This window comes from Lipomyces japonicus, assembly GCF_038497905.1.
Source record: "Lipomyces japonicus strain CBS 7319 unplaced genomic scaffold V1514scaffold_17, whole genome shotgun sequence".
Lineage (NCBI taxonomy): Eukaryota > Fungi > Ascomycota > Lipomycetes > Lipomycetales > Lipomycetaceae > Lipomyces > Lipomyces japonicus.
This window is the reverse complement of record NW_027117829.1, coordinates 45,967-72,414: the sequence shown is the minus strand read 5'-3', so window position 1 is coordinate 72,414 and position 26,448 is coordinate 45,967. Positions and strand designations below refer to the sequence as shown.

At 40.9% G+C, this 26,448-nt stretch overlaps 12 protein-coding genes across 12 annotated transcripts; 3 read left to right on the top strand and 9 right to left on the bottom strand.

Moving 5' to 3' along the window:
• The first annotated feature begins 17 nt into the window (after positions 1 to 17).
• On the top strand, positions 18 to 4,661 carry V1514DRAFT_293225 (uncharacterized protein). The gene is made up of 6 exons (XM_066925364.1): positions 18 to 261; positions 346 to 404; positions 492 to 1,146; positions 1,197 to 1,581; positions 1,632 to 4,055; positions 4,116 to 4,661. The coding sequence occupies exons 1-6, from the start codon at positions 152 to 154 to the stop codon at positions 4,494 to 4,496; spliced, it is 4,014 nt and encodes a 1,337-aa protein (XP_066783600.1). The 5' UTR covers positions 18 to 151; the 3' UTR covers positions 4,497 to 4,661.
• Positions 4,481 to 6,611, bottom strand: V1514DRAFT_330216 (GDP dissociation inhibitor). The gene is made up of 7 exons (XM_066927458.1): positions 6,446 to 6,611; positions 6,365 to 6,370; positions 6,222 to 6,306; positions 6,139 to 6,166; positions 5,961 to 6,083; positions 5,452 to 5,894; positions 4,481 to 5,392 (listed from the first exon to the last, which is right to left on the bottom strand). Exons 1-7 carry the CDS (start codon positions 6,474 to 6,476, stop codon positions 4,771 to 4,773), a joined length of 1,338 nt encoding a protein of 445 aa, XP_066783599.1. The 5' UTR covers positions 6,477 to 6,611; the 3' UTR covers positions 4,481 to 4,770.
• Positions 6,612 to 6,682: 71 nt separating this feature from the next.
• Positions 6,683 to 8,903, top strand: V1514DRAFT_330212 (uncharacterized protein). Its single transcript, XM_066927457.1, has 4 exons — positions 6,683 to 7,101; positions 7,164 to 7,178; positions 7,246 to 7,385; positions 7,450 to 8,903. The coding sequence occupies exons 1-4, from the start codon at positions 6,844 to 6,846 to the stop codon at positions 8,654 to 8,656; spliced, it is 1,620 nt and encodes a 539-aa protein (XP_066783598.1). The 5' UTR covers positions 6,683 to 6,843; the 3' UTR covers positions 8,657 to 8,903.
• V1514DRAFT_330211 (Per1-like protein) lies at positions 8,790 to 9,874 on the bottom strand. The gene has a single exon (XM_066927456.1). It carries the CDS (start codon positions 9,831 to 9,833, stop codon positions 8,853 to 8,855), a length of 981 nt encoding a protein of 326 aa, XP_066783597.1. The 5' UTR covers positions 9,834 to 9,874; the 3' UTR covers positions 8,790 to 8,852.
• A 75-nt stretch (positions 9,875 to 9,949) lies between these two features.
• Positions 9,950 to 10,840, bottom strand: V1514DRAFT_50379 (uncharacterized protein). Its single transcript, XM_066930041.1, has 2 exons — positions 10,822 to 10,840; positions 9,950 to 10,767 (listed from the first exon to the last, which is right to left on the bottom strand). The coding sequence occupies exon 2, from the start codon at positions 10,622 to 10,624 to the stop codon at positions 10,157 to 10,159; it is 468 nt and encodes a 155-aa protein (XP_066783596.1). The 5' UTR covers positions 10,625 to 10,767; positions 10,822 to 10,840; the 3' UTR covers positions 9,950 to 10,156.
• Positions 10,841 to 11,013: 173 nt separating this feature from the next.
• Positions 11,014 to 11,848, bottom strand: V1514DRAFT_50360 (uncharacterized protein). The gene is made up of 4 exons (XM_066930040.1): positions 11,483 to 11,848; positions 11,248 to 11,418; positions 11,091 to 11,160; positions 11,014 to 11,042 (listed from the first exon to the last, which is right to left on the bottom strand). The coding sequence occupies exons 1-3, from the start codon at positions 11,752 to 11,754 to the stop codon at positions 11,151 to 11,153; spliced, it is 453 nt and encodes a 150-aa protein (XP_066783595.1). The 5' UTR covers positions 11,755 to 11,848; the 3' UTR covers positions 11,014 to 11,042; positions 11,091 to 11,150.
• A 1,100-nt stretch (positions 11,849 to 12,948) lies between these two features.
• Positions 12,949 to 15,396, bottom strand: V1514DRAFT_330204 (kinase-like domain-containing protein). Its single transcript, XM_066927455.1, has 8 exons — positions 14,781 to 15,396; positions 14,589 to 14,723; positions 14,506 to 14,535; positions 14,392 to 14,456; positions 14,044 to 14,343; positions 13,851 to 13,977; positions 13,473 to 13,788; positions 12,949 to 13,399 (listed from the first exon to the last, which is right to left on the bottom strand). Exons 1-8 carry the CDS (start codon positions 14,982 to 14,984, stop codon positions 13,155 to 13,157), a joined length of 1,422 nt encoding a protein of 473 aa, XP_066783594.1. The 5' UTR covers positions 14,985 to 15,396; the 3' UTR covers positions 12,949 to 13,154.
• A 61-nt stretch (positions 15,397 to 15,457) lies between these two features.
• Positions 15,458 to 17,291, bottom strand: V1514DRAFT_330201 (uncharacterized protein). The gene is made up of 3 exons (XM_066927454.1): positions 16,427 to 17,291; positions 15,814 to 16,365; positions 15,458 to 15,752 (listed from the first exon to the last, which is right to left on the bottom strand). Exons 1-3 carry the CDS (start codon positions 17,082 to 17,084, stop codon positions 15,499 to 15,501), a joined length of 1,464 nt encoding a protein of 487 aa, XP_066783593.1. The 5' UTR covers positions 17,085 to 17,291; the 3' UTR covers positions 15,458 to 15,498.
• A 352-nt stretch (positions 17,292 to 17,643) lies between these two features.
• On the bottom strand, positions 17,644 to 18,582 carry V1514DRAFT_342503 (uncharacterized protein; the record flags this gene model as incomplete). Its single annotated transcript, XM_066929106.1, has 3 exons — positions 17,644 to 17,763; positions 17,877 to 18,396; positions 18,557 to 18,582. 3 exons carry the CDS (start codon positions 18,580 to 18,582, stop codon positions 17,644 to 17,646), a joined length of 666 nt encoding a protein of 221 aa, XP_066783592.1.
• Positions 18,583 to 18,706: 124 nt separating this feature from the next.
• V1514DRAFT_319743 (uncharacterized protein) lies at positions 18,707 to 19,673 on the top strand (the record flags this gene model as incomplete). Its single annotated transcript, XM_066925962.1, has 3 exons — positions 18,707 to 18,854; positions 18,906 to 18,946; positions 19,200 to 19,673. The coding sequence occupies 3 exons, from the start codon at positions 18,707 to 18,709 to the stop codon at positions 19,671 to 19,673; spliced, it is 663 nt and encodes a 220-aa protein (XP_066783591.1).
• Positions 19,674 to 20,527: 854 nt separating this feature from the next.
• On the bottom strand, positions 20,528 to 22,363 carry V1514DRAFT_330192 (galactosyl transferase GMA12/MNN10 family-domain-containing protein). The gene is made up of 3 exons (XM_066927453.1): positions 21,371 to 22,363; positions 20,987 to 21,280; positions 20,528 to 20,924 (listed from the first exon to the last, which is right to left on the bottom strand). The coding sequence occupies exons 1-3, from the start codon at positions 21,899 to 21,901 to the stop codon at positions 20,706 to 20,708; spliced, it is 1,044 nt and encodes a 347-aa protein (XP_066783590.1). The 5' UTR covers positions 21,902 to 22,363; the 3' UTR covers positions 20,528 to 20,705.
• Positions 22,364 to 23,555: 1,192 nt separating this feature from the next.
• Positions 23,556 to 26,328, bottom strand: V1514DRAFT_50048 (uncharacterized protein). Its single transcript, XM_066930039.1, has 3 exons — positions 26,148 to 26,328; positions 23,869 to 26,005; positions 23,556 to 23,707 (listed from the first exon to the last, which is right to left on the bottom strand). Exon 2 carries the CDS (start codon positions 25,972 to 25,974, stop codon positions 23,890 to 23,892), a length of 2,085 nt encoding a protein of 694 aa, XP_066783589.1. The 5' UTR covers positions 25,975 to 26,005; positions 26,148 to 26,328; the 3' UTR covers positions 23,556 to 23,707; positions 23,869 to 23,889.
• Positions 26,329 to 26,448: the final 120 nt, after the last annotated feature.

Here is a 26,448-nt window from a genome sequence, read left to right as displayed (position 1 = left end):
GTTCTCCGTATCGGCGAGTTGCTTTCTGGATAGTTTTTCCTTGATCTTTAGTCTCCGCTTCATTTGGCTTCGTACGGAGCTTTCCTCCTTTCCGTCTCGAAAGCTTTTTTACGACACTGTTAAGATACTGTAATCTTTTTGCGTACCTGCAATGAGCGGTCAAGAGCAGTGGCATCCCACCGGGCAAGAGAACGCTGGTGCTCAGGGCCCTCAGGTGCCTCCGCCTCCGCATCCTCCTTCCCATGCCCCACGACCTTTTCAGTAAGTGGCTATTGTTTTAAATGGAAAACTTGTGGATTTTTTTTTTTTTGGTTTTGTTAGAAGTAACTAATATTTTTGCTAAAGTAATCAACAATCGGGGCTTCCCGTCCTTCCTCCTCCGTCCGCTCTAAGCTCGGCAAACAGTGAGTCGTTTTTCTTGTTTCAAAGCACTAGCTTTCTTACACAGTCGTTTGAATCAATTGTGCTTATTTTTTTTGCTGCTATTTTAGGAGGACAAAGCTATTATCCTTCTTTGCCATCAATTTCAGGCCTGGGAGGCTCGACTCCTCAACACGCTTCGTATAATCTTCCGTCGATGTCGTCAACCGCATCGCCACAGATTAGCCGCCCTACGCAATCTCCGTCTTTACCTCAAACCACACTGCCTTCTATTTCGTCTGCTGTATCAATACAACAACCGATACATGCATCTCCTCCGCCTGTGGCGGCTGGATCTGCCACTCAGCAGCAGCAACCACAACAACAACAACAACAACAACAACAACAACAACAACAACAACAACCACAACAACAACAACAACAACAACAACAACAACAACCACAGATACAGCAGCAGCAGCAGCAAACTCAACCTCAAACTCAACAACCTCCTTCACTTACAGCGCCTGGTCAACAGTCACAACCTACCCAACAGCAACACGGTAGCACGATCGCTGCTACACAACCACCTGCTGCTGCGTTTCCGCCACAATTGGGTTTACCTCTTACGACAGGAGCAACTCATGCACAACAAATTGCTGCCTATAGGCCATTAAATGTCAAGGATGCTTTGTCTTATTTGGATCAAGTCAAGGTTCAGTTCCAAAACCACCCTGATGTTTATAATAAGTTTCTTGACATTATGAAAGATTTCAAGAGCCAGAGGTAGGCTTCTATTTATTTTAAATGGCAGATTATAAACTAACATTACGCAGTATCGATACGCCAGGCGTAATTGACAGAGTTTCCAACCTTTTCAGTGGTCATCCGAATTTAATCCAAGGATTCAACACGTTCTTGCCCCCAGGATATCGAATCGAGTGTTCGATGGATCCGTTGGACCCTAACCCCATCCGGGTAACGACTCCTATGGGGACCACGACGCGACCAGATGGCCAAGCGACAGTCTATGACCAAACAAGGCAGTGGCAGCAAGAAGCCTATACCTATCCAATAGATGGTCATACCGCAAATTCCAATTCCATGTCCCAGCTTCATGCTGTGGCTAATGGATCCCGTCAAAATTCTCAAAGTGAGCAAAAACGAATGGGCGGTCCGGTAGAGTTTAATCATGCAATTAGTTATGTGAATAAGATCAAGGTTAGTTTGTAATTGATTTGATGGATCATGTTATTAACAATTTTTATAAGAACCGATTTTCATCTCAACCGGATATTTACAAGAATTTCTTGGAGATCCTACAAACCTACCAAAGGGAACAGAAGCCAATTGCTGATGTATATGCTCAAGTCACCATTTTATTTAAAGATGCCCCAGATTTATTGGACGATTTTAAGCAATTTCTTCCTGAAGCTGCGCACCAAAGGAGTGTGTCGTCTCCCGATGCGGGCGTTTACCCTTCGAGTACTCGCTTACCACCTGTGGGTAACTTTGCTCCGCCATCGCTTCCGAAGGAGAAGAAAAAAAGAAGTGCACAGGTTGATCAGCAACGAGGCGACGTACTTGATGTTCCTGCTCAAGTCTCTAGTATTCGCGGTGCTGGCAACAAGAAAATTAAAGTCGGCCAGAAGACTGACAGCCATACGCTCAGTCCCACATTGACTCCAATGATTCCAGAACCTCTTCCTCCACCATTAAAATCTGGTCCTACTGCAGAAGAATTAGCATTCTTTGACAGAGTCAAAAAATATATTGGCAACAAACAAACGTATAATGAGTTTTTGAAGTTGTTAAACTTATTTTCTCAAGATATCATTGATAGAAACTTGTTAGTCGAAAAAGCGGAAGCTTTTATCGGTGGAAATCGTGATTTGATTGATTGGTTCAAGCGTTGTGTCGACTACACTGGCGGCACTTTGACCATCGAGAATATTCCATATAAGAAACACCAACTTGAACTTTCTTTGTGCAAATCTTATGGACCGAGTTATAGGCTGCTTCCCAAATCGGAAACACATCAACCTTGCTCTGGCAGAGATGACATGTGCTGGGAAGTCCTCAACGACGAATGGGTTAGTCATCCTACATGGGCATCTGAAGACTCTGGGTTTGTCGCGCATCGCAAAAATCAGTTTGAAGAAGTTCTTCACCGTATTGAAGAAGAACGACTTGAATACGATCACAACGTGGATGCAAATCTTCGAACGATTCAGTTACTTGAACCGATTGCGAAACGTATTGCTACTATGGCCCCTGAGGAGAAAGCCAACTTTAAGCTTGCTCTAGGTCTTGGAAATTCTGCAAAATCCATATATCAAAAAATTATCAAAAAAATTTATGATAGAGATCGTGGGCAAGAAGTCATTGATGCGATTCATGACAGTCCTGCAGTCGCTATTCCAATTGTTTTAAAGCGCCTCAAGCAAAAGGATGAGGAATGGAAGCGAGCTCAGCGTGAATGGAATAAGGTTTGGCGGGAGACTGAAGCTCGTGTTTTTTATAAATCTTTAGATCACCGAGGTCTCACTTTCAAGCAAGCGGACAAAAAGACTCTCACTACAAAGCTTTTAGTTACTGAGATAGATACTATTAAGAAGGAGCAGGTTAATAAGCGACTAAGTCCTTTGACTCCCGGACCGAAATCGCAACTCAATTTTAATTTTGAAAATCCGGAGGTCATTATGGATGTCATCAGGTTGTTAAACTGTCACCTTGAACGTTCCAGTACATTTTCGAGTCATGATCGAGAGAAAATGGATGGATTTGTCAAATCATTTATTCCGCTTTTTTTCGGTTCCAGTTCTTTCCCTGAAGAATCAGTAAATGGTTGGTCTAGTCCAGCTGAGGATGAGAGTGAAACCGGATCGATTTCGGGACGGAAATCACGATCAAAAGATGGTGATCTTCTTCGTGATGTATTGAAAAAGACGCGACAAGGTCGTCCGAAGCGAGATAAAGATGATGATACTAGCAGAGAAGCGACTCCGGAAGTGACCTCAACTGATGAGACTCCTGCGCGGAAGGACGAAGATCATGACGACATTCCATTACCAGAATCAGTGGAAAAAGCAGGAGAGGTTTGGATTCAACACGTAACCAAAAGTGTTGATGACGTGCCAACTGATGGATCTGCCACACCGAATGGAAACAACCGTCGTACGAAATATAATCTATTTGCAAACACTACAATTTACCTTTTTTTCCGCTTGTTTGAGATTTTATACCAACGCTTAGAAGACATGAAGAATATTGAACCAGAAGTTTTCGCTGATCTATCAACAAGGAAAGTGGTTGATTTTGCCAAAGATTTTGGCATTGTTTCTTCAAAAATGAAAGACATGGGCTTGGAGTTTACTGCCGATAATTGTTATAATCAGCTTCTTGAGATGTGTGAAAAATTGATCGAAGGTGAAATTGAACATCAATGGTTCGAAGAGTGTCTTCGTCAGGCTTATCGAAACCGTGCGTTTAAGCTTTACACTGTCGATAAGGTTGTGCAAGCCATTGCCAAGCAAGTGCATACTATTATTTCTGATACGAAATGTTCAGAAATTATTCTTCTGTATGACAGGGATCGGCGGACGCCTCAGACGACATCCAGGGATCAGATTATTTATCGTCTTCAAATAGAGACGTTACTAGGACAAGACGAAAACATTTTTAGATTTGAATTTGTAAGTCTTTTTTTTTTTTTTTTTTTTTTTTGCCCAGGTTCATCGAGCTAATTATGATAGGACGAGGCTACAAATGGTCTTGCAATTCAATTAATAGGGCATGAAGATCTTACTCTTAACGATGCTGCTTCTTTAGAAGAAAAATGGAAGTATTATCTTACCTCATTTGTCATGTCGGCTCCAACCGAAGGAGTTCCTGTTGATGAAGTTCGAATGCCGTTTCTGCGTCGTAATCTTCCTGCTGATGAGGAGGAGGCAGAAGATGAAGAAGACGAACCAAGGGAGAAAGAAAACAATACGTTATCAAAGACAGCTCTTCGGGTGCGGATATGTATGAATACGTATAAGATGTTTTTTGAACAGGGCACCGAAGATTTTTTCGTTAGGGTTGGCTTGAAGTCGCACAAGAAGTTGCCGGGCAAGATTGATAATTTGCTGTAAACCAAGGTTGTTTATTATTTAGTGTTTGGTCTTTTTGTTTTAAATTTTTTTTTTTCTTTTGATGTTCAGTATATGTTTATTATTGGCGGCGAAACAGATTCATGTGTATTTATTTATTGTAATATAATACGATTCACTTAAAAAGTGCATCTTTTTAAAGCTTTCTTCTCGTAACAATGATTCAAAACATCTACCCACCAAAATATTAACAGCCACCCAAAAACAAAAAAAAAAAAATATGAAGCACATTAAGACTTGTTTTGACAAAAAAATACTACTCGTAAGCAGTGAAATTCTCCTCATCCACGGTAGGACGTTTTTTAAGAACCAATTCTTTTCCTTCGATGCGGTAGTAAATGTTTTTGACATCATCAGTAGTTGTCTCAAAATGAGAAGTGGCATCATAACTTTTAGAAATGTAAACATGGTCTTCAGTGCCATCATCTAAAGGTTGGTAAAGGTCGGTAACGCCAATGAACTTTTCAAGAACCGTGCCTAGTAAATGCAAGCCAGGAGCAATCTCTTGAAGTGGATTGTTTGTTTCCACAATGGTGGACACGGTCGCAAGATAATGACCCTTTAAAGAAACGTTATGAGCACTGGAAACCATGCTGATGTATATATCATGCTTTCTGCCCACTTGATTTTGTGGGATAATGATCTGAACTGAGTCCGCGTTGTCAGTGTTTGGTATGGGGTGGCCAAGCACGCAAATTGCTCGGACAACAGACCCAGTTTTAACAACCTTGTCTGGGAAATAGGTTGGATCTCCGATAACAATCTTTGCCTTGGCGACTTCCTCTCCGGATCTCACGCCAATGGCCACGCCGTTCTCGTAAACAATCTCATCGATGGGTTTTTCGAGCATATACGTGCCTCCGTAGATTGCAGAAAGACTTATTGTTGTTAGTTTTTTTTTTTTTAAAAAAAAAAAAAAATGGCAATAATTACTTACCGAGCAAAACCTTGCGGAAGTTCTCCGAGTCCGTACAAAGGATACAGATAAGGTGACTTTCCGAATCGAGCCATAGATTGAACATAGAGAAGAATGCGCTCGATAGCTTCACGTGCAGGCTTGTTAATATAAGAATCATCTAAATAAAGAGCCATGGCATGTCCGATAAAGTCTCGGGTTCCAGCTTCAAGACCAAACTTGGCATAAACTTCCTTCATTGTGTTTTTATCCAGGTTAAGTCCTTGGTAAGTGGAAGGGTCATTTTCTTTGTAATTGCCAATAAATTCAAAAAATCGCTTCATCCGTCGTTTTTCGAAAAGACCCATGAGAGGTGACCTAATAGCTTCAAATTCGTTGGAAGGAACCTTGGCGATACGGCCATCGCGAAACACGTAACTTCCAGATATTTGCTTGAATTCAAGGTATCTAGTGACATCGGTGTGCTTTTGATCACATCGTCAATCAAAAAAAATAATTCAAGACCGCTTACCAAGTGCAACTCTACTTACGACAAGAATATTAGTCAATTCACCATTGGCCATTAAAAACTTCGGAATTAGATCGACATTCCAGTCGCGGTCGCGGCCCAAGCTTTCTCGAGGCTTCTCGCCCGCTCTGAATTTCTCAAAAATCTATGAATGGTTAAAAACAACGAATTTTTAAGACACCAATGCGTTGGACACATACTTGACTAAGAGTCAAACTCGCACTCTCTCTGATTAAATAATTAGTGATAGCGTAAAAATTGTGGTGCAACGAAATTATCTCACCCTCCGTAATGGTCTTGACGGTCAATGTGGAGTACTTTCTTACCCTCGACACTAAAAATTCCGGACAAGATACACTCGGTAAGTCCTAGCTTAAAGTCAATCCCTGCAAAAGTAACCTAGGAAATGGTATAAGTCGAGCATACCGGTTCCTGCAAGTGTCGTCGATCAGTCAGTGATAAGTCCATAGAAGTGACAGACAATCAAAATCATTATATTCAATTCACCTAAAACAATAACATCATATTCTTCATCCATGACTACTTAGTTTTCCCAAAAAAAAAAGCAAGGGTTCTTTGTAATAGATATATATTCTATATATATAGATAGATAGATATTGGCAACTGAGCAAGACAGAATGTGCTATTTGAACGTGTCCGAAGCTGAAGTTGGCCACGACCTTCGACTTCGCATGGCATGGCATGGCCTAATCGTGTCACCCTTGCATCCCCGTGCGTGTGTGGCTTGCACCGCCTTATCTGTGGCTGGGATGACTCGACTTGGCCCAACTCCTGGCCTTGACGAGCACGCATCCTCGAATTAGCTCATCTCCGTTCTTAATTTCGCACATAACTGGTCTTGTTGCTCCGGTTCAGCACTTTTACGCGGTAACAAAAGGTTTATTATGGCAGAGATTGCGCAGCTTCAAGCTAGTGAGATCAGGAAATACTCCTCGATTCATCCCCGACCGGCAGACCAGAAATTCACTTATGGAACTGCTGGCTTCCGCCTCCTAGGGTCTCTTTTAGATTCTGTTGTTTTCAGAGTCGGTCTTCTTGCGTCGTTGAGATCGAGAAAGCTCGATGGCCAGACCATTGGCGTAATGATTACAGCATCACATAACCCTCCGGATGATAACGGTGTCAAGCTCATTGATCCGCAGGTACGTGGCATCAACCAGTAAAATGTTTTACCAAATTGAAGTTAATATTAAATAAATTGCAGGGCGAAATGTTGGAGGTATGGAATTTTTTATTAATAAAATGTTTGGTCAATTGTTTGGTCGAATTTTTTCTAACCAAATTAGGCGTCATGGGAAACTTATGCTACGAAATTTGCAAATGCTGCTTCAGAGGATGATCTCGTCAAGGAATACTTTAATGTTGTTGAATCGTTGAGAATAAACCTGTCCGGTCCGGCCAGAGTTGTTTTTGGTCGTGATACTAGGTACGTTGCACTAGGTAAATTTATGCATTGCATGGCCCTCGTTGCTGACATGTTGCTATTTCAGGGCATCCGGGCCGGCGCTTGTTTCTGCATTAAAAGATGGCTTACGATCAACTGACACCAAGTTTACGGATTACCGTATTCTTACAACGCCTCAGCTGCACTATATTGTGAAAAGCATTAACACTCAAAACTCGCCTGTTCCATACGGCAAGCCATCGGAAGAGGGTTACTATGAAAAGTTGGCGAATGCGTTTAAAGTGGTCACCAAGAGCAAGCCAAAGTTGGCTTCCATCACAGTCGACGCTGCGAATGGTGTTGGTGGGCCAAAACTGAAAGAACTGGTGAAGTATATTGGTTCTGAAAACCTGGACGTCGTGATTGTCAAAAATGACGTCACGGCTGCTGAGAAACTAAATAACCAAGCCGGAGCTGATTTTGTCAAGACTCAGCAAAAGCTTCCTACTGGACTGCATCCAAAGCCTTATGAGCTTTATGCGTCTTTGGATGGTGACGCTGATCGAATTGTTTTTTACTACATTGATGAAACTGAGAAATTTCATTTGCTAGATGGTGATAAGATTGCATCTCTCGCAGCTTCATTCATTAGAGATTTGTTGGCCGTCTCTGGTGTTGAACTTGATGTTGGCGTTGTACAAACTGCGTACGCTAACGGCAGCTCGTCCACATACTTGACTGACATTCTAAAAGTGCCAGTAACAGTGACTCCGACTGGTGTGAAGCATTTACATCATGCTGCACAATTATATGACATTGGTGTCTATTTTGAAGCAAACGGACATGGAACAGTGCTTTTTTCAAGCAATGCTGTCAAGACCCTGGAGTCATTTGAAGCTCACAGTCCTGGTCAACAAAGTGCTGTCAGCACGCTGCTTGCTCTGCAAGATCTAATTAACCAAACAGTTGGTGATGCGCTGTCTGACCTATTATTAGTGGTGGCTATTTTGGTTCATAAGGCATGGGGCCCGCAGGAGTGGGATCTTGCATATACCGATCTTCCCAACCGGCTTGTGAGAGTCGTAGTTAAAGACCGTCATGCGTTCAAAACAGAAAACGCTGAGCGTAAATTAGTTGAACCTGTTGGAGTGCAACCAATAATTGATGACTTGGTCAAGAAGTACAAAAATGGGCGCAGTTTTGTCCGTGCGAGTGGAACCGAGGACGCAGTGAGAGTCTATGCCGAAGCTGCCACGCGATTAGAGGCAGATGAGTTAGCATTGAAAGTTTCTGAATTGCTTAAGGGCTTGTGAGAAAGTAATCACTCTCCTTGGCGTTCCGAAAAAAAAAAAAAAAAAAACCAAAGAAAGACAAAGACAAAAAAATAAAAGGGTATTGCATGAGTTTGTTTTTATGTTGGGTATGCACATTGGCATTTCTTCAATTATGTGAATGATTTTTTTAAAAAAAAAAATGCGAATAGTTACAGTATATACATGTAGATTTATTCTATGTTCTTCTGCTTTTTATCGACGCCACCTCTTCAGCATCTTTCTTCATCCATTCATACCACCAATATGAAGGAATGATCGTAGCCGCGTGCCACAGCGAATGAGCATCGATTGCATCTAACAAAGGCGGGAAATCAAAAAGTTCGAGTGACATTGCGAACGTCAACAATATCACGTTTGCGATTGGCCATAATTTCCAAGCCTGCCTTGATGATGCTTGAACGAAAAAATATTGAGAAATTGAATAATAACACCATATTAAATTTTGCAAAACGCCAACGGATACGTTTGCAATCATGTTGTAACTGTATGAAAACTTGATCAACGAAAGATACGAGATGTGGCTGGCAACAGCGACAATGCAAGCCACAGTGAACACGTGCAACAGTCTTGCATGCTCAATTCGATCAAGCCTAAAAATCCTGACAATGCCAAAGTAAAACCCAGTCATGACATACAACCCGGCAGAAAAATAATCTAACCGTTCCGTGAGTCTAAAATCCCTGCAATGAAAAACTGATGACCAGATCCATGCGTTCATGCCCAAAACTGGCACGACCAAATAAAAATTTTTTAAATAATAATTCGATCTCGCATCATTTTCTGGAATTTTTTTTCGTAGTTCGAAAATGGCGTGGTAATGAGGAATGAAATTTAATATCGAAAACACGACAGATGCCGGTTCTTGAATGCCCAGAAATCGTTTAAACGGCCATTTGCCATGAAATTGTAATATTTCTTTATCCTCCAAATTCCTTTCGGTCGTGATTTTCCTTTGGCATTCGTAATCACAGTCTTGCGGGCAATCCCAAAACAAAGCAGTAAGGTAAAACGGTAGGCGTGGCGGATTATTGTCGCACACCGTACTCATGCAAGCGGATACGCATTCTTTAAACTCTGGTAGCCTGTCTCCAGCCGATGCAGACACTAATTGCAAAGTCAGTGCAAATAACAAAAAATTCCATGGTTTTAGTTGCATTGTGCGGTTCAAGGCATGCCTTGTCTGATTCAGTTGCTTTTACATTAACAATTAGTGCGCAATTCTAGCGCGGCTTTTGCTTTTCGAAATATACGAACCATGACTTTTACAAAACCTACATTGCTACCTCAAACAATATATATATTATAGATAAGTTACATGTGATAATAGGTAACAGAAAAGACAATAAAAATTATACACAAAAGCTATGATACAATGTTAAAAAAATACCAACCTAAACCAAAACCATTTAAAAAAAAGTGACGTTTGCAGTTCAATGTCACGATATATGCATTTAATTTCAAGAACGTATATATCATCATCTATTGAAATAATAAGCTGGCCGCAATCTCTACATTACCATTTGCCTGACGGAGAGCACTGATGGCTTCTTCCCTGGTTACTCCCAGGCTTTCAAGCTGTGAAATGTTTGCTTCTGAAAACTCGATCGCGGATGACTCAGTCGTCGGAGTAGATACTGGCCGAGCAATGGGTTGACTACTCGGCTGGCTTTTTATTGATGCCTGGGGAATTGGTTGATGGCCTGCCTGATTTGCCGCATCAGTACTTCGATTAGACGGATCAGCAAGCTCATTTTCGATGGCCTGAGCGGGGAGATCAGCGTCCCCTAAAAATGGCACTTCCTCCTCTCCCATTACCAAAACGTTTCGCTTCAAATCTATACTAGCCTGGTGTCGTTTAAGCACTAAAAATGTGGTGTTAGTAATAGAATTATTTGATATAGACAATCGATCTCGACTTACTATCAAGACCAAGCAACAAATCAACATGTTTGCCTTCCATGACCGTAAAACTGCAAGGCAGAAATGCGTTACCAATCTTTAAAGGTGCGCTATGAATGCGTCCCAAAATACGTGCTGTTCCAACACCTCTCGCCACGCCTTGAAAGTTGCGGTCTAGCAAAAACATAACACTAAGTCCTGTCAGTAGTGGATAAAGGTCAACATGAAAAAAAGTAAGCACGTACTTGCATTGCTCTGCGCAAAATGGACTCATTATTGTTGCCTGCGCTCCGGAATCGACAAAAGCTTTTATCTTGTGTCCATTCACTTCCACTGGAACGTAGAGCATGTTGACGCGACCGAATGCTATACTCGTTAAAAAAAATTGATAAAAAGTGCAGTACGAACTATCACAGCTTACATTCCGGATTATGCTCTAGAGCAGCATTAAGATTTTCCATAATTGCTGAAACAGTTAGTACGCCACAATATTTATGACTGCATTATGCTATACCTTCTTGTTGAATAATTTCTAATATTTTCCGTTGTGATTCTTCGTTATAAGGATCATCGTTCAGCCGTTTCTTTGATAGTTAGCACAAAATAAGCCAAAGTAAAAAAAAAAAATTATACCTACCAATTCTTGACGTTTAATTTCTTCTGCCTCTAACCTTGACAACTCAATCTTTGTAAGAAGTTCTTTGAACTTCTGTGGGTCATTCACGCTGGCAGCAAGTTCTGGATAAGTTTGCCGCACCATATCGCATAGCGCTTGGTCACCTAACATTTGTAACCGAACTTTCTCAACATCATTTGTTATCGCGGTTTGTTCCGATGACGATCTGGTTGCTAATGTTAGTCATGGGTTACTCTGGATAAAGCCAAGCTTATGCCCGAACGACGTACGCTGCGGTTCCTTGCGACGGACTAGTAGTAGATTGAATTGCTTCTGGATTCACTACTCGCAACAAGACCATGTCATAATCCTCCATTTGAAACTCCGACAAAGCTTTGGCATCGTTTTCGAGAATCGCAGTTTTGTAGAACAGAATTTGAGAGTTCGTGGGAGCCCCGGTTTCCGCCTCCACGTAAGCCCGGAGATCGGCCAATGTCATCGAGAGGGCAACCTCGAGAGTATATATCTCTTCAGAGGACTCCGTGGTCAAGATAAGATGCATTGCGAATGAGGACTGTCAAAAACTGGGTTCCAATGAGTGGATTTGGTCATTGAATCTGGGGGCACTTGTAAAGTAGTACTATGTATTACCTAATAACAAGGCAATTAGTTAGCCAGAGTTATGTAATATCACGTGAGCCAAGTCCAAGGGCTCGATTTTCCAAGGTCCCTCCTAATTGCTTTCTAAATTTAATGCTTTTGGTTTTTATTTTTTTGTATTGACTCACTTTTGATAAAGTTATTAAATAGTATAGTTGTACGAATAGAATGACTGCTAAAAATGGGCAAGGGCCTGGTGTTGATGTTTGATAATGGAAAACTTGGTCGAATTGCCCGAGGATACATTGAATAGTTTGTTATATGGAAGGCAGAATCTGATTTGGGGTTCATGGCTGAGAAGCGTTTACTTTCGAGTTGCTTAATGCAGAGCAGCGCAAGATTTTTTGACACGCGAGGATGCATTGAGCGGTAAGAATAGGTAACAACTTCTCTTGGATGTTTATTTATGGCTCTGCCGACACGGGCTCACTGAACGAAACGTGATAAACCGTTACACCAAAAAGTACATAATTTAGTTAGCTCTTCTCGGATGCTTGATGAATTTGTTGCCGCTAAAGATTCAATACAAAAATATACTGTTAATGGTGTTACGAACTATAACATTCAGGGTCAGATTATTCTAGGTCTGTTGAAGTCAGACTTCAAGACAAAGACAATGCTCAACAGTAGTGCGATCTCTGCAGTCTCTGCAAAGTGTGTTTTCACTGATATTGGCACTGTTGTATATCAGCTTGCTTTTTGATACCCCGATTTAAATTGGACCCGTTTAAGTAGGAAGGCGGGGGATGCAACTAAGAGCCGCGCAGAGGAATGCAGTACATGAATGAAGCATTGAGTTTAACATGAACTTGGTATATATACTGGATGTCCAGTGTATTTTGTTGTTGGGATTATAGCATTTAATGAGGTGTTTGTCATAATATATTTTAACAGAGCGGAAAATGGATCAAAAATAACCAACGTAATAGCAAAACTAAGGACGTGATAGTAATTCGAGTAATGATATGAATCGCGGTTTGCCTCAAACATATGCGAGCGACTGCTACGGTTTTTTTTGACGAGTAACGAACCTTACCGCACAAATGATACCAAATTCTTATAATAAATTACATTCGCTTAGTTATATATTTAAACGATTAGAGTCAAACATGATACATCATACAACATTAAATAATGTTACATTGAAGTGGATACGAGATTTATCGCTAATTGTATTTGTAAACACCAATAGGATGTTACTATTCCGAGTCCATGTGGCACAAAAAAAAGATCACGACATCTACTCCGTACAATTACATGGTTGCTATATAACTATATTTGATATATTTAATATTACAATTATCATCGTAGAACGTTTAAGTTCAACTCGCCTTCAAAATCCATGTCCCAATTGCTGCCGTCAGCACCGTCGGCACCGTCGGCCTCAATGTGCGCTACTGCCTTGTTGTGGCTGAATACGGGTAGCCTAGGCCTATGGTCTTTTTTACCTTTCTTGTTCATCATCTTCATCATCCTGTTGTTATAGGCTGCCCTTGTTGGTAATATTTCATGCGGAATATTGTCAAAGTCGCCATCCCAAAAATTATCTGGTACGTTTTTCAAGTCAGCTTGTGACCCCGTTACCTTTCCCTTTAAAAAAATAAAACCTTTTTTACATACCCTCTGACGTTTTCGACTTTTCGGCATACAGACTAAGTCGGCTCGCTACTGCTGCTCTTTTCTTGAAAACATCTTCTTCATAAATTTTTAAATTTGTTCTTTGAGGCGAAGACGACAATTGGCTTTTACTTTCCATCATGCCTGTAAAATTCCCTTGTGTTCGCTTCATGTTATACATCCTTACTGTCTGCACGGCTTCATCATAGTCTTCCTCTACTTTCGAGCTTTGAATCCACGGATGCCTAAGAAGCTCTCGCGCAGACATTCGAGAATCGCTGTCTTTTTCAAAACATTTTAAAAGGAAATCTTCAAGTAGCTATATACCATATAGTCAAAAACTAAATTAATCATCATTGTTAAAATTTTAATTGTACATACGGGAGAAAGGCCGGTGGGAAGCGGCGGGTGGGCATCATGCACAATGCGATATAAGGCCTGCATTTGCTCTAACTCGTAGTACGGAGGCTTTCCTAGTATCAATTCGATAATTGTACATCCAACACTCCTAATTTTTTTAGTTATTAGTTAAATGCAAAAAAAAACAGTGGCATGAAAGTAGTAATATGCTAACCATATATCAGATGCAATTGTTGCTCCGTTCAACAAGATAATTTCTGGAGCCATCCAATTAGGTGTTCCAACAACTTGTGAATCATCGGATGCTCTTGTGGCGACACCAAAATCAGCCAGCTTAACAATACCTTCCTTTGTGGTCAAAATATTTGCCCCTTTTATATCCCTATGAATAACGCCCTCGTCATGTAAATATACAAGGCCTTGCAAAACCTGTGCAATATATAGTGACACCAAATGTTCGGGGAACCGACCAAAACTCTTGCAAATAGCCGTTAATGACCCGTTTTCGCAATACCTATGGTTATTTAGAACATTTCATAAAACCATGTGTGATGTGACGTACTCTAAAATTATGTACAATAAGCTACCAGTCTTTACAAATCCGTGATAGCGAACAATGTTGGAATGCTAAATCATTAGTAGGTTACTTTTTTTTTAAATAGTTAAACGAACTTACATCCAAAGTTTTCAAAAGCTCTATTTCAAGCTAAATATGGTTAGTAAATTTTAAACCAGCAAATTGATTTTGTTATTCCTCACCATGATCTTTTCCACCTCCTGCTGCGACAAATTTGACAAACTGATTTGTTTTGCCGCAACCGTTTCTCCCGTCCTCCAATTTAATGCCTTATATACAGCTCCAAAAGCACCCTTGCCTAAACATTCACCCAATGTCTAAATTTAATTAGATAAAATTAAAAACAAAAAAAACAATAACTCTTGTGTACGCACGTAATTTTGTATTCTCAGTCCAGTAGCCGAGTCTGGTGATCTTGTAGATTGCCGTGGTGTTGCGTATCCAGGCCGTTCCAGGTCCTCTGAAAATGATAATGACAATGATGCTACTTGGCCTAAACTTTTCTTATCAGGTGAACTTCCCCGTTTATGCGATATGCTGTTGCGGGGTGAGAAATATGACCATGGTTTTCCTCCCATGTTGACTTATAGCCCTAGCCAAAACTATCGACTTGAGTGATTCAATGATCCAATGAACATAAAATTAAACTAAACCCAAATTAAAATAAACTGCAAAAAAAAAAAATAATGCTTGTTGTCTCCCTCCTCTCCCAAAACAAATTATATGCGGTCGAAACAAAAATTTGGGGAAGCCCGTGTTGACCCCCAGCCTGAATCAAAACTTGGTGGGATCTTAAGATTTCAATTCCTGGTCCTAGCCTATTTGCTGTGATCGGCCATGAAGCGTCGCAAACTTGATTTAAACTATGCAAATTTGCATCTATCCTGGTCCCCACGACACTCACAGCAGTTTAGTACAAGTTTTGATGTTGGATTCAATACGAGATGTCTTGTTTATGCATTCTATAAACCTTGGGATGAATTGGAAAACTTTAAATCCATAAGGTTTGCAGCCGCACGCCGTGCGTGATTTTGTAAGCTGCCCATGTTAATATAGTTATAAACTATTTGTTGTGAACAATTAAATTATACATTAAACAATCTCAAATTTTCTTTCCCCATTATTATCCCAAACTCTGGACTCATGAACAGGATTAAAAAATCCAATTGAAAGCTTTTTATGACTGACCAGGAGATTTGAGCCCCATCTTTGTTTCCATAATTTTAAGATGGCTGAACAGGGTTGAATATGAAACACAAATCGCAAACAATATTCCCGATGCTTCGGGTCTCGTGCTCTCTCTGAGACTGTTTGGCGACGAAATCGAAGAAAATAATGAAATTTTTCTAAAAAAAAAAAAGGTCAGATGTTGAAAAAAAAAAAAAATATTATTCATGGTCTTCTTACTAAGCCATATAGACATTGATGAAGGCTCTGGCATTCGCAGTTCAAATCGTTCAATCTTTGGCATTTGAAGCATAGCCTCAGATGCGGCAATATACAACTTATTCCACTCAGTCAAAGGTACATGATTTCCAGTGCGGCCATTGTTATAGCTAAAGTCGGAAACATTTCTCACAACTTCTTGTCCAAAGGAATCCCGATAAGCAAACTCAACCTCATAATCTACCATGTTTGGCCAATAAATGGGCTCTGTCTCGGGTTTCAAAAACTCCGCAAAAGGTACGTCGTATTCCTTGTTGCCCACAACATTGTCGAAATATTTTATGGCATCGGCGTAGGTACTAGTGAATAGTTCGACTGATATGGGCCCACTATAACGGAATGCGACCAGGTTGTATGAAAGAATACGCAACGCACGGCATAGCCTATCGCCAATGCCACCTTGAAAATAATCTACTTCATGGACTTTGCGCCAAATCAATCCATTTGTATAACCAATGTTTATCGATAGTCGAGTCAGTGTCCGAGGAAGTATCTGAATTGATTTAACGATCCCTGCAAACATGTCCACGTTAAACATAAAAACCCAAAATTGAGAGAAAAATTCAAATCTTACTTGAATAAAGCTGCCATCCTAATAATTTATTGAAAGTTAAATGCCAATCTAAATGTTCCAAGTCCGGAAATAATCTCGTAAGTCCGATAAGAGACATTGGTGACACAACCGATGAATTAAAAAAGCATCCATCCCAGGTAATCGTTTTTTGACCTGGAATTTGTCCCACTTCGTGTAGGATCTCATTAAATCCAATAATCTCGAGTTTTTCTGAATCATAAGTGCCAAATTCAAATCCATCATCTTGGGGTTTAATCAATCTTATAAACAAAGATTTTTTTTTTGTTTGTACTATTATCTTTATCATTAAAAAAAAATAAATGAGCTGGCTTTGCCATAACTCTGGTTCGTTGCCAAACTTTAGATATATTCTATCGATATAATGTGAAAAGTCGGGATCTGCTTTGATGATGTCGTAGCAATGCTTTGCATTTAGTCTACCACTCCTAATGGATACACTTAACTCTCGATAGTCATTCTGTAAAATAAAATATCTCCATTCCTTGCATAATAAAGAAAGAGAGGTTCTGCGCTGATAGGGAGAAGATCCAAAGAAGCCTGCAGTAACATATTTAAATATTCTCGTATGTATTTCTATGGGTAGTTTTTGAAATCCCGACAATCGACAAGACTGATCCGTATTGTTGTTTAGCACCATTTCAATTCAGTCTTAATTATCCAACAATGCTTATCAAGAGTGTTAGCATCATTTGTGATCCAACCGCGGCGGACTTTATTCGAAAAAAATAACAGTTGACAATGATTATTGAAAGTTATTCTGCATATGTGAATACTGAAAAACTCATTATTATATTTGCACAGAGCAAGGCTTCCATTAGCAGACAATGTAGTTATAACAATTAGTTGTCTGGTAGTTGTTTCACGATTAACTTTATTAGCGGTGAAATATATCATGAGCCGCGCTTACAAAAGTGGTTGGAAAGGTGCGTGACCTTGGGCAAAAAAATAATCGAAGAACTTAACAATAGCAGAAAAAGAAGATAAGAAGCAATATAAATAAATGAGTGAATGATTAAATGATTGTATGAATTACAATATGTACAATAAAGATCGAAGAAAAAGTAAAAAAAAAAAATTAGAATGAAGGCAAAGAATCAAGCGGTGATTCCAAGTCCGATTCCGAATCACTGTCAATGTCAATGTCAATGTCAGAGTGAGAACCCAAAATCAAATCGGATAGCGGGGCGACATGATCATCATCGTAGTCTGTCAACATTTTGGTTCATCGAAGCATAGAGGTTTTCGGATTCTTGAGGTGGCCGAGGCAATGGTGAAACAACGTAAGCAGCAAGACTAGCAGGCGCATCATGACTAGGCTGGATTAAAGATGAAATGTTAAAGTTACTAATGGCAACCTCAGCATCATTGGTCGTGTCCAGAATAGTTAAAATGGAAAGCCAACAAAAGCAGGCGCAGTGGAGTCACCTACAAGCTGTTGTTTCATCTCTTTGTCGTAGAATTGCGCAAGGACTTTCGTACAAGCAGAATCTTTCATACCATAGAGCATCTGGCAATCGACAAATAAATAACGAGCGACAATCTCTCGATATAGGGAACTGGTTGCCAAGCCTTCTATGTGTGCTTCTACCACGTCCATAGCCCAACCAACAAAACGCTTGGTCTCTGCTCCTAAAATCTCGAGTTCTCGGCAGATAGCAAAATGGTCAAGGCGGACATCCGTCGCGTTCCGCAGGTCAACGTCGGACATCCAGTTCTCTTCAACGTAGCGCTTGCTAGTCGCAAGCTCGCATAGGATGGCAAACTTGCGGTCATCTATGCATGTGGCACCGTCATTGAGCACTTTGATGATCTCATTTGCATCAATCTTTGTGAGACTCGCTTCATTTTGCACATCAAACTCATTGAGTGAATTCTGCACTTCTTGCTTCCCAAGTTCAGCATTGTATTTCTCGACGAGGGCATAAACGCGGCCAGAATACTTTTGACTCCTATAATACGCAACTGTGCTTCGTTGTTACCTGAGTAACTCTGTAATGCCTCTTGCTGAAGTCGACGATCCACCAAAACTTGATTAATTTGCTCACTGAGACCAAGAAGAGTTAAAAATACCTAGCACCGTTTGTATTCGAGATAGCTGCCACCACGTACATCCCAATCCGACTATTTCTGCCCATATTTGTTAAGGAGATCATTGAAAAACTTTTTTTTTTCAGATTTGCAGATTAAGCATCAGTAGTTTTTTCTAAGGCCCAGCAGCCCGAGGGGAGAACTATCTACCGTTTGGCAGGCTCCGAGCGCATGAAAACCTATTTCGGTAGGTTTCACAGCGATAATTTGGGACTCTCTCGTATAGAGTCCATCACCGGACAATCACACGGTGGACAACAATATAGTTCATCACTTCTCGTTGTTTCTCAGCTTTCGATAGCATTGAGAGAGCTCTTTGGTGTGTACCACACGTCCTATAGCTTCGATCAAACTAACTTGACTTGTTTAGGAATATCTGGAATGTCAAACACTCGACTTCCATCGAAATGGGTAATTGCTTTGAAAAGAAAAAAATTATCGATTGATAACTGGCTTGTCGGTTAACAGAGGCTCTGTAGATTTTGAACGACGGCAGCTATTGAGACCGACAGCAGTCAAAAAGCTCTTCAAGCAACGACTTGTCAAATCCTCATAACGGGGTTTGAACTTAATTTCTCTAAAAATTATGGTTGTTGTTCCGATGGAAGAGAACAATGACGTTTATCCATAACAAATATTTACTATTAATATCTTAACTTCTGAGGAGGAATTAGCCATTACAGACGTTGAGCCTGATTTCGGTGATCGAAATATGCTTGATGTGGCCATACTTGCCAACGAAGATTCTAGTGTGTATCAGATACAGGAGATGTTCGCAGAAGAACTGATCGAAGATGACATTCTGGATGTCGTGCCGCAAGTTGACATGACAGAAAATAGACTATCTGAGCAATCTGAGGATGATGAAGAAGGAGTTTCTGCATACGCTCCTACAGCAACCCAGTCCCCGACACAACAGAGTAGGGATTTTCAATTAACTAGCAGTGTTATGAACTTAGTAGATGTGACCAATGAGAACATTGTACATCAAGCTATCAGGTCTTCTCGGTCTATGGGATCAAATAATGCCCCGCCATCCGTACGACCATCAACACGGTCATCAACGCGATCGTCGACACGTTCGACGAGATTAGCAAATTCATCAGCCTTAAGAAAAAGTCATCGCCAACGAAGCTAACTTCTGGAAAGCACGTTTAAATTAATGGGAATAATCGTTGTTTATGAGATTTAATACATGTTTTGTCCTTATCATTTTCTGAACAAATTTTCCCGGAAGTAAACCACAAAAAGTAAATTCATATATATTAGTATGACTCACCCAAATTTATGGTACACATTAAATACGACTCATACTCTAATACTTTTATTAACTTTTATTGATTGGAAAATATAAGTTCTCTTGGTTGTTCAAGATCAAATTTCCCGACCCCGACCTCTGAACTTGCTTTTAACAGCATGCATATGAAAAACCAACCCGTTTGCAAAAAAATCCGAGCAGAAATACATCACTGTTCAATAAGATAAAACTAGAATTATCTGGATGTTAATCCTGTCGTAATAAATAATTAAAATATTTAAATCTGCTTATTTTTGCTATTGCACTCTTTATATTTTTTTAAATTTTGATATGTTGGTGACATTTTCGTATAGATTTGATGCTCCGCCAGCGTTGCTAATATACTTCACACTAGCAAGGTAAACTGCGGGAACGCTTTGCACGGACGAATCGGGAAGCGAGTTGGATTACACAAGGGTATAGGTTCGGTCTTCGCGCTTCACAATTATTAGCGTGGCTAACCCTACACAAGGGTTATAAGAATATAATCTATAACCAGCGAGCTCCAAGAAGACTGAAACGAAGCAGATAGTTGACGTTAAGGAGAGGAGAGCGGTAATAGGAAGTTGCAGCTGTTCCGGTTTTATATAGCCACTGGGGTTAGGTTACCAGCCCTAACCTGGTGCTCCGGCACTACACGTCCAACCACTTTTCCGCGGATTTTGAACTTTATACATAAATGAAGGAAGCATAACCCTAAGCTTAAAAACTTATATATACATGCATATACCAACTAAGTAGTTTACAGCATCTGATAGCTAGTTAATTAAACTATTATATAACTAATGTATTATATAATACTGTAGAATAGAATTGCATGCCGCCACATCTTCCTCCTTCACATATCTGAACACCTCAATTCGTCACGTCACGTCACGTCCGCCGCATCACGGCCCGCCCCCGGTCATCCCACAACCGCTCGAACTCGCGCACGCACGACCTCTCCGGCGAGTCGCATCCGTAAAGCGATGCCACAAAGTCGCCGTCCTCGTATTTGGATTCGCCAACCCCGTTCGGGTACGAGTTCAAGATCCGTTGCGGCACGAGTGCAATCTTACTTAAAATCGTAGGATGCCATTGCGCCATGTGTTCCTTGCACAAAGTCAGCACTACTATTTCATCATCAACTCACCTGGGCATGCATTAATACTCACCAACGCGCCCCGGTCGGCCTTGGGGAAGTTATATTCCCGGTACAGCTGATCAAACCAAGAATCCAGCACGTACTTTGCATACTCGCCATTTTGCAACACAAAACTGCCGGTTTGGAATCCCTCGTGATCCTGTGAGACGATAAACTTCATTCGCTCGACTGGCACGTGCCGGTACGTGCGAATCACGCCGTCCGGCGGCACCACGGGCACGTCGCGCAGGATCAACGAGTTTAGCCTTTTGACGTCCGTCACATGGTCTTCAAGTCGCAAGTTTGGATTCATGATGATTGCATTCTATTTTTAAAAAAAGGAAAAAAAATTAGCGCTCAGACCCCGGTTTTTTTTTTTTTTAGCCATGCAAAATAAAATGTTATCAACACGTACCTGATCAAGATACCAAAAATACGTTGCGCCAGGGTTCTCTTCCAACGCAGCTCTCATCAACGGCATCTTGGCCCATTCCGGGCCTGATGATCCGAGCAAGGCTTTAAAATCTGAATTGTATCTCACATACAGGCCATACCCATGTGCGTCGGCATACTCTTTCCTGTTTTCCACAACCTTGCCTAAATAATCGTCCTTGTACTTTGTATTATCCAGTCCGAGCACGAGCACGACACTGGGCCCGTTAGCACGCTTGCCACTGCCGCCAGCAAGCCTGCCCGAGACAACGTACACGATCAATAGCACGATCCCAACAACCACGGCGACTGCGATTGTCAATATTGACCGCCTGGCCCGCTGAGACACGTATCGTCTTTTCTCAAACTCTGTACTGCTCATGCTAGATGAAACTAATGGTGAAAATAGACTGCCGAGTAAGCCTCGTGAGGACCCGTGCGATCGTGATTTGGCTCTAAATGATGGACTGCCAGGCAAGTTGTCGGCCGAACGCGACGGTATTGAAAAATGCATTTCCTTTTTTGTCAATAATTAAGAATTAGTGTGGCGCTTTTTTTTTTTTTGCTGTATCCTTAAACCACCACTGCCTGGTGAAATATAAATACTTCCTTTACTTAATCCTTCCAAATTTCACCTCTTCACCGATATTGGATCTGTTCACCAACTGATATGTACAATGAATAAATCAAATTTGATCAAAATTCAATCCACTAAATGTACCGGAAAGGATCATTAACTTTGTAAAAGAGAAAAACTAGTTGGCGAGGTTGGCGTAACCTTCGTTTGCTGTATAATATTTCGTTCGAGGATCTCGAAACCAAAAAATATATATATACAGCGTTGGGCCAGTGCTTTGAATACCGTTAGATATTTATAAATATATATATATATATATACTATGTTATATCCGCTGATGATGTTCAACAGTCAATACTGTCACAAGTATGCAGGTATGATGTTTTCAATATTAATCACAGATTTGTTTATGTATTCCCCCATTTCGTGATATATATTATATTCTACACGCCGTGCGTTCGGTTTCACGGCCGGGTAACTACATGAAGTGTACGAGAAATTGAGCATGATTGAGAGAGAGGCAAATATTAATTTTTTTTATTCATATTCATTTTTATATTTATATTTACATTTTTGTCCTTTTTTTTTGGTTAATAACCTGTCAAAAAAAAAAAAAAAAAAAATTTACCCGTCTTGTTAAGGCGCGATACTAAATTTAGGTACAACTTGTGCCTCGTTTTTCCTCGTTGCTCGATTCTTGTTGGCTGGGTCGACTTACATTTTATCTGCAATCTTTTCCAGTCACTTGTTTCCCTCTTTTTTTGTCATTTTTTTTATTATTTAGTTAGTTTCTAATACATTTGAGGGAACTAGTGTTATTTCTAAGATTAAAAATAAAATAAAATAAAAAAAATTGTACCCTCATGAGGAAGTCACTTGCGATGGCCAATAAACCAACGCCTTTCAACTTTTTTTTGCTTGCCTTATTAGATTTTAAACTGAAAAGAAACAATGTGTTTGTTTTTAAAATGTTTTGCACATAGCGTATTGCCACGTCAGGTAGATGTTATTGATATTTTCCATGCCTTCGTCAAATGTCATGGAGTTAATGGAACACAGTCATGGAACGAATCTATTTAATTACATTCTATTGATAATCCTCAACACCTTGAGTTGAACCTATTACAGTCTACACTTGACCACGTAGTTGATGGTTCCAAATTACCAACCCCCTGACATGGCTTGTTCCCTAATAAAGGAATCATTTAAACACAAAAAAAAACTCCCTATTAGAATAGATTTAATACGTACAGACCCGCTAAATTTTGGATTTTGTTTACAAAAGAAATCGTACCTGTGATCGACGTATTTTTAATTCTCAAGGTGACTGCAAGACAAACTTTCATAAATGCCGATTTTCCATTCCGCAAAGTAATGAATGAATCAACTATGCCTACCCAAGGTTCTGACAGATGGTGACATTCTTAAAAGCGACCGTGAAATCATTCAACAGACGTTAATCGACATGCAAGAAATAGTTTACGATCGAATAAAACCAGTTTATCGAAGAAGTGAGGAATTCGCACAAGAAGACAATGTGGAGGAAATGGGGGCTTCGGGGTCGTTTGCATATCGTTTAACGGCTGAGAATGTCAGCATCTGCTAGATCACCGTCTGTCAGTGTCAGGACGATTGAGTATGTTAAAAGTACACTTGAGCAAAACTTTAGTCACGGTAATATCGATACAAGAGAAAAAAACAGGAAATGTTGTTTGTAAAGTCTGGAAAACAAAAATTGAAACCCTACAGGCGCACGACAATGATTATGGGTAAGCAATAATTTGTATTAAAACTGCAGTTTGCAAAAAAAATAAAAAATAAAAATATTGTATCAGTAGCATAGTATACACACATGCTCAATTAAATGCTAGATTCAAAAAAAAAAAAAAAAAAAATATACACACATATTTGCAAACGTAAAAGCTTCATGACCACACGTCCTCCTGATATAGATTTTGTGCCCGCAAGCTCTTGACAACCTCATCAGCTTGTTCATCTGAAATCGCTCGTTCCTTGGCAATGATCTTGCCCAACGTGGCCGATACCTCTTTTGCCATTCGTGAAGCATCACCGCATACATAAAAATAAGCACCGGCTTGCAACAACTTGTTGACCTCGGCAGCATATTCCAGCAACCTGTGTTGCACGTACACCTTCTTGTTTTCGTCTTGCCTGCTAAACGCAGTCACCAACTCAAACTTGTCGGCCAATTTTTCTGCCGCATCTTGCCATTCATTTTCGTACAAGAAATCTTCATTCCGGTTGCGCGAACCGAAAAAGAGTAATGACTTGCCCACTGGAACGTCATTGGCTGCCTGCGCAACTCGCTCGCTCACGAATCCTCTAAACGGCGCCACGCCCGTGCCGGGACCAATCATGATGATTGGCGTCTTGGGATTAGATGGCAGCTTAAAATTCGAGTGCCGAATGTGAACCGGAACCTTGATGCCGGCATATTTACCTCGAGGTCCGTCTACGGCATACGAAACACTGTTGCCACTCACTTCACCATGCTGGTGATTCTTCAAATCCAACAAATAATTTGAAGCCACGCCCTTTAAATCATCAGTCTCGTTCGTGGTGGCGATAGATTCCACCACGACCGTGATATGCGGCTTTGTCTTGTTCACGTACGACGACGATGAAATCGAGTAATACCGAGGTTGCACGTGCGGGATGGACTCAGTCAGTAACGCAAACGGCACCGCGGACCATTCATCATCACCCGAAATGCGTTGCAAAACCTGGGACACGTTCAAATAGTTTGATGACACGGTATCGGAAAAATAAGCCCGATCGCTGCCGAGCCGGCTGATTTCTTCCTTGGCCTTATCGTTCGGTGCAAACGCAACCAACGTGGCCAAAAACTGTCGCGATACGATGCCGTTGATCTCTAAATGATAACGCACGGCTGCGTCATACGTGGTCGGACTCGGGAACGGAACTTTCACGGTCGGATCAGTAGCAGATACCGAAATCACGGTATCTCGCTTGCCTGCCAGGCCAAATATTTTCAAAAATCGATCGACTTCGCGGTTCGAATTCTGCGGCCACACGGCAATGTGATCACCAGTGGTAAACTTGAGACCGCTGTCAGCAAGATCAATCTCAACATGAAGACAATTTCTGGAATCGGAATGGAATAACTCTTTGGTTTTAATAACCTGCGCAACATATGGATTGGTGGGTAAGAACGGTGCCGATTCCGTGCCGGCAAGGTGTGCCTTGTTGGGCTCGCCGAGGTAAACCGTGGCATTGCTTGATTCAATCTCCAACAGTTCCTCGACCTTGACAGCGGGTTCGTACACTGCCTCGCGCTCTTGAAGGTCGAACGCTTCAGCCACACGCGCCCACATGTCTTCTTTCCAAGTCAAAAAATCTTCCTCCATGGTTCCGGTTCCGTCATCGCCCATGCCGACGTCACCCAACCGGGTCGCGCCAAGTTTGACCAGCGCGTCATTAAGATTCGTAATAATGGCGTTGTAATACTCATACGTGTTGTTTCCCAAACCAAATGCAACAAAGTTTAAGTTTGATAGCGGATTTTCCGAATCTTCACCGTTGCCCGAAAACGAAGGTTCCGGGTCGGTAATGAATTCAAAAAACTGGGCAGCGTTGTCGGTTGGTTCGCCTTCACCGTACGTGGCCATAACGAAAATGGCAATTTTTTCCTGTGGGAATTCATCAAGATCTTCATAATCATAATCTTCAAGATCCGCGACCATGGTCTTGAGTCCGAACCGGGCATGACCTTCCTTGGCCAACCTTGAAGCATAATCTTCTGCCGTGCCGGTTTGCGAGCCGTAAAAAATCACCGCGTCCCGGTCACTGTCTGCCAATTTTTGCACGATGCTGCGAGTACCTGATTGCAATGTTGCGGTCGAAGCAGCAGCAAACCCACCGTTTGGCAGTTTTTTGGCCCATAGCTTGCCCTTTGTAAAGAACGCCACGGTTCCGACCAGCACGGCTGACAACAACAGCAGATCGAAAACGTCAAGGTTTTGAGCCATTATGTATAAAGTCCACAGTTTCAGTTTATACCTATATATAAAATTATTTAGCAAAAAAAAAAAAAAAAAAAAAAAATTATAAACATCCATGGGCCCGCAAAGAAAAAATGGCGTGAGCAGGTCTTGTTGCGCAATCGAACAAGGCAGTCGATAATAGGTAGCAAAATACTTACAATAACGTCCAGACAGATTAAAGACCATATAACCTTATAGAATGGCTTTTTATTTTATGTTTAACGATGCAATAAAGCACCTGGTACAGTGAACAAACTGGGTGTAAAACAAACGCGAAAAGAATCTATACGACTAGATTTTTTTTTTTTTTTTTGAGGCCAGTTCAGTAGAACGCGTTCTCGACAACTTCCGGCGCATTGCTACATATGTAGAATCAGGAATTTACGATATAATAGTGTTTATGAATCAATTCTCCAGTAATAATAAGCAAATACATCTAGCACGGTTCAGAACATGCCC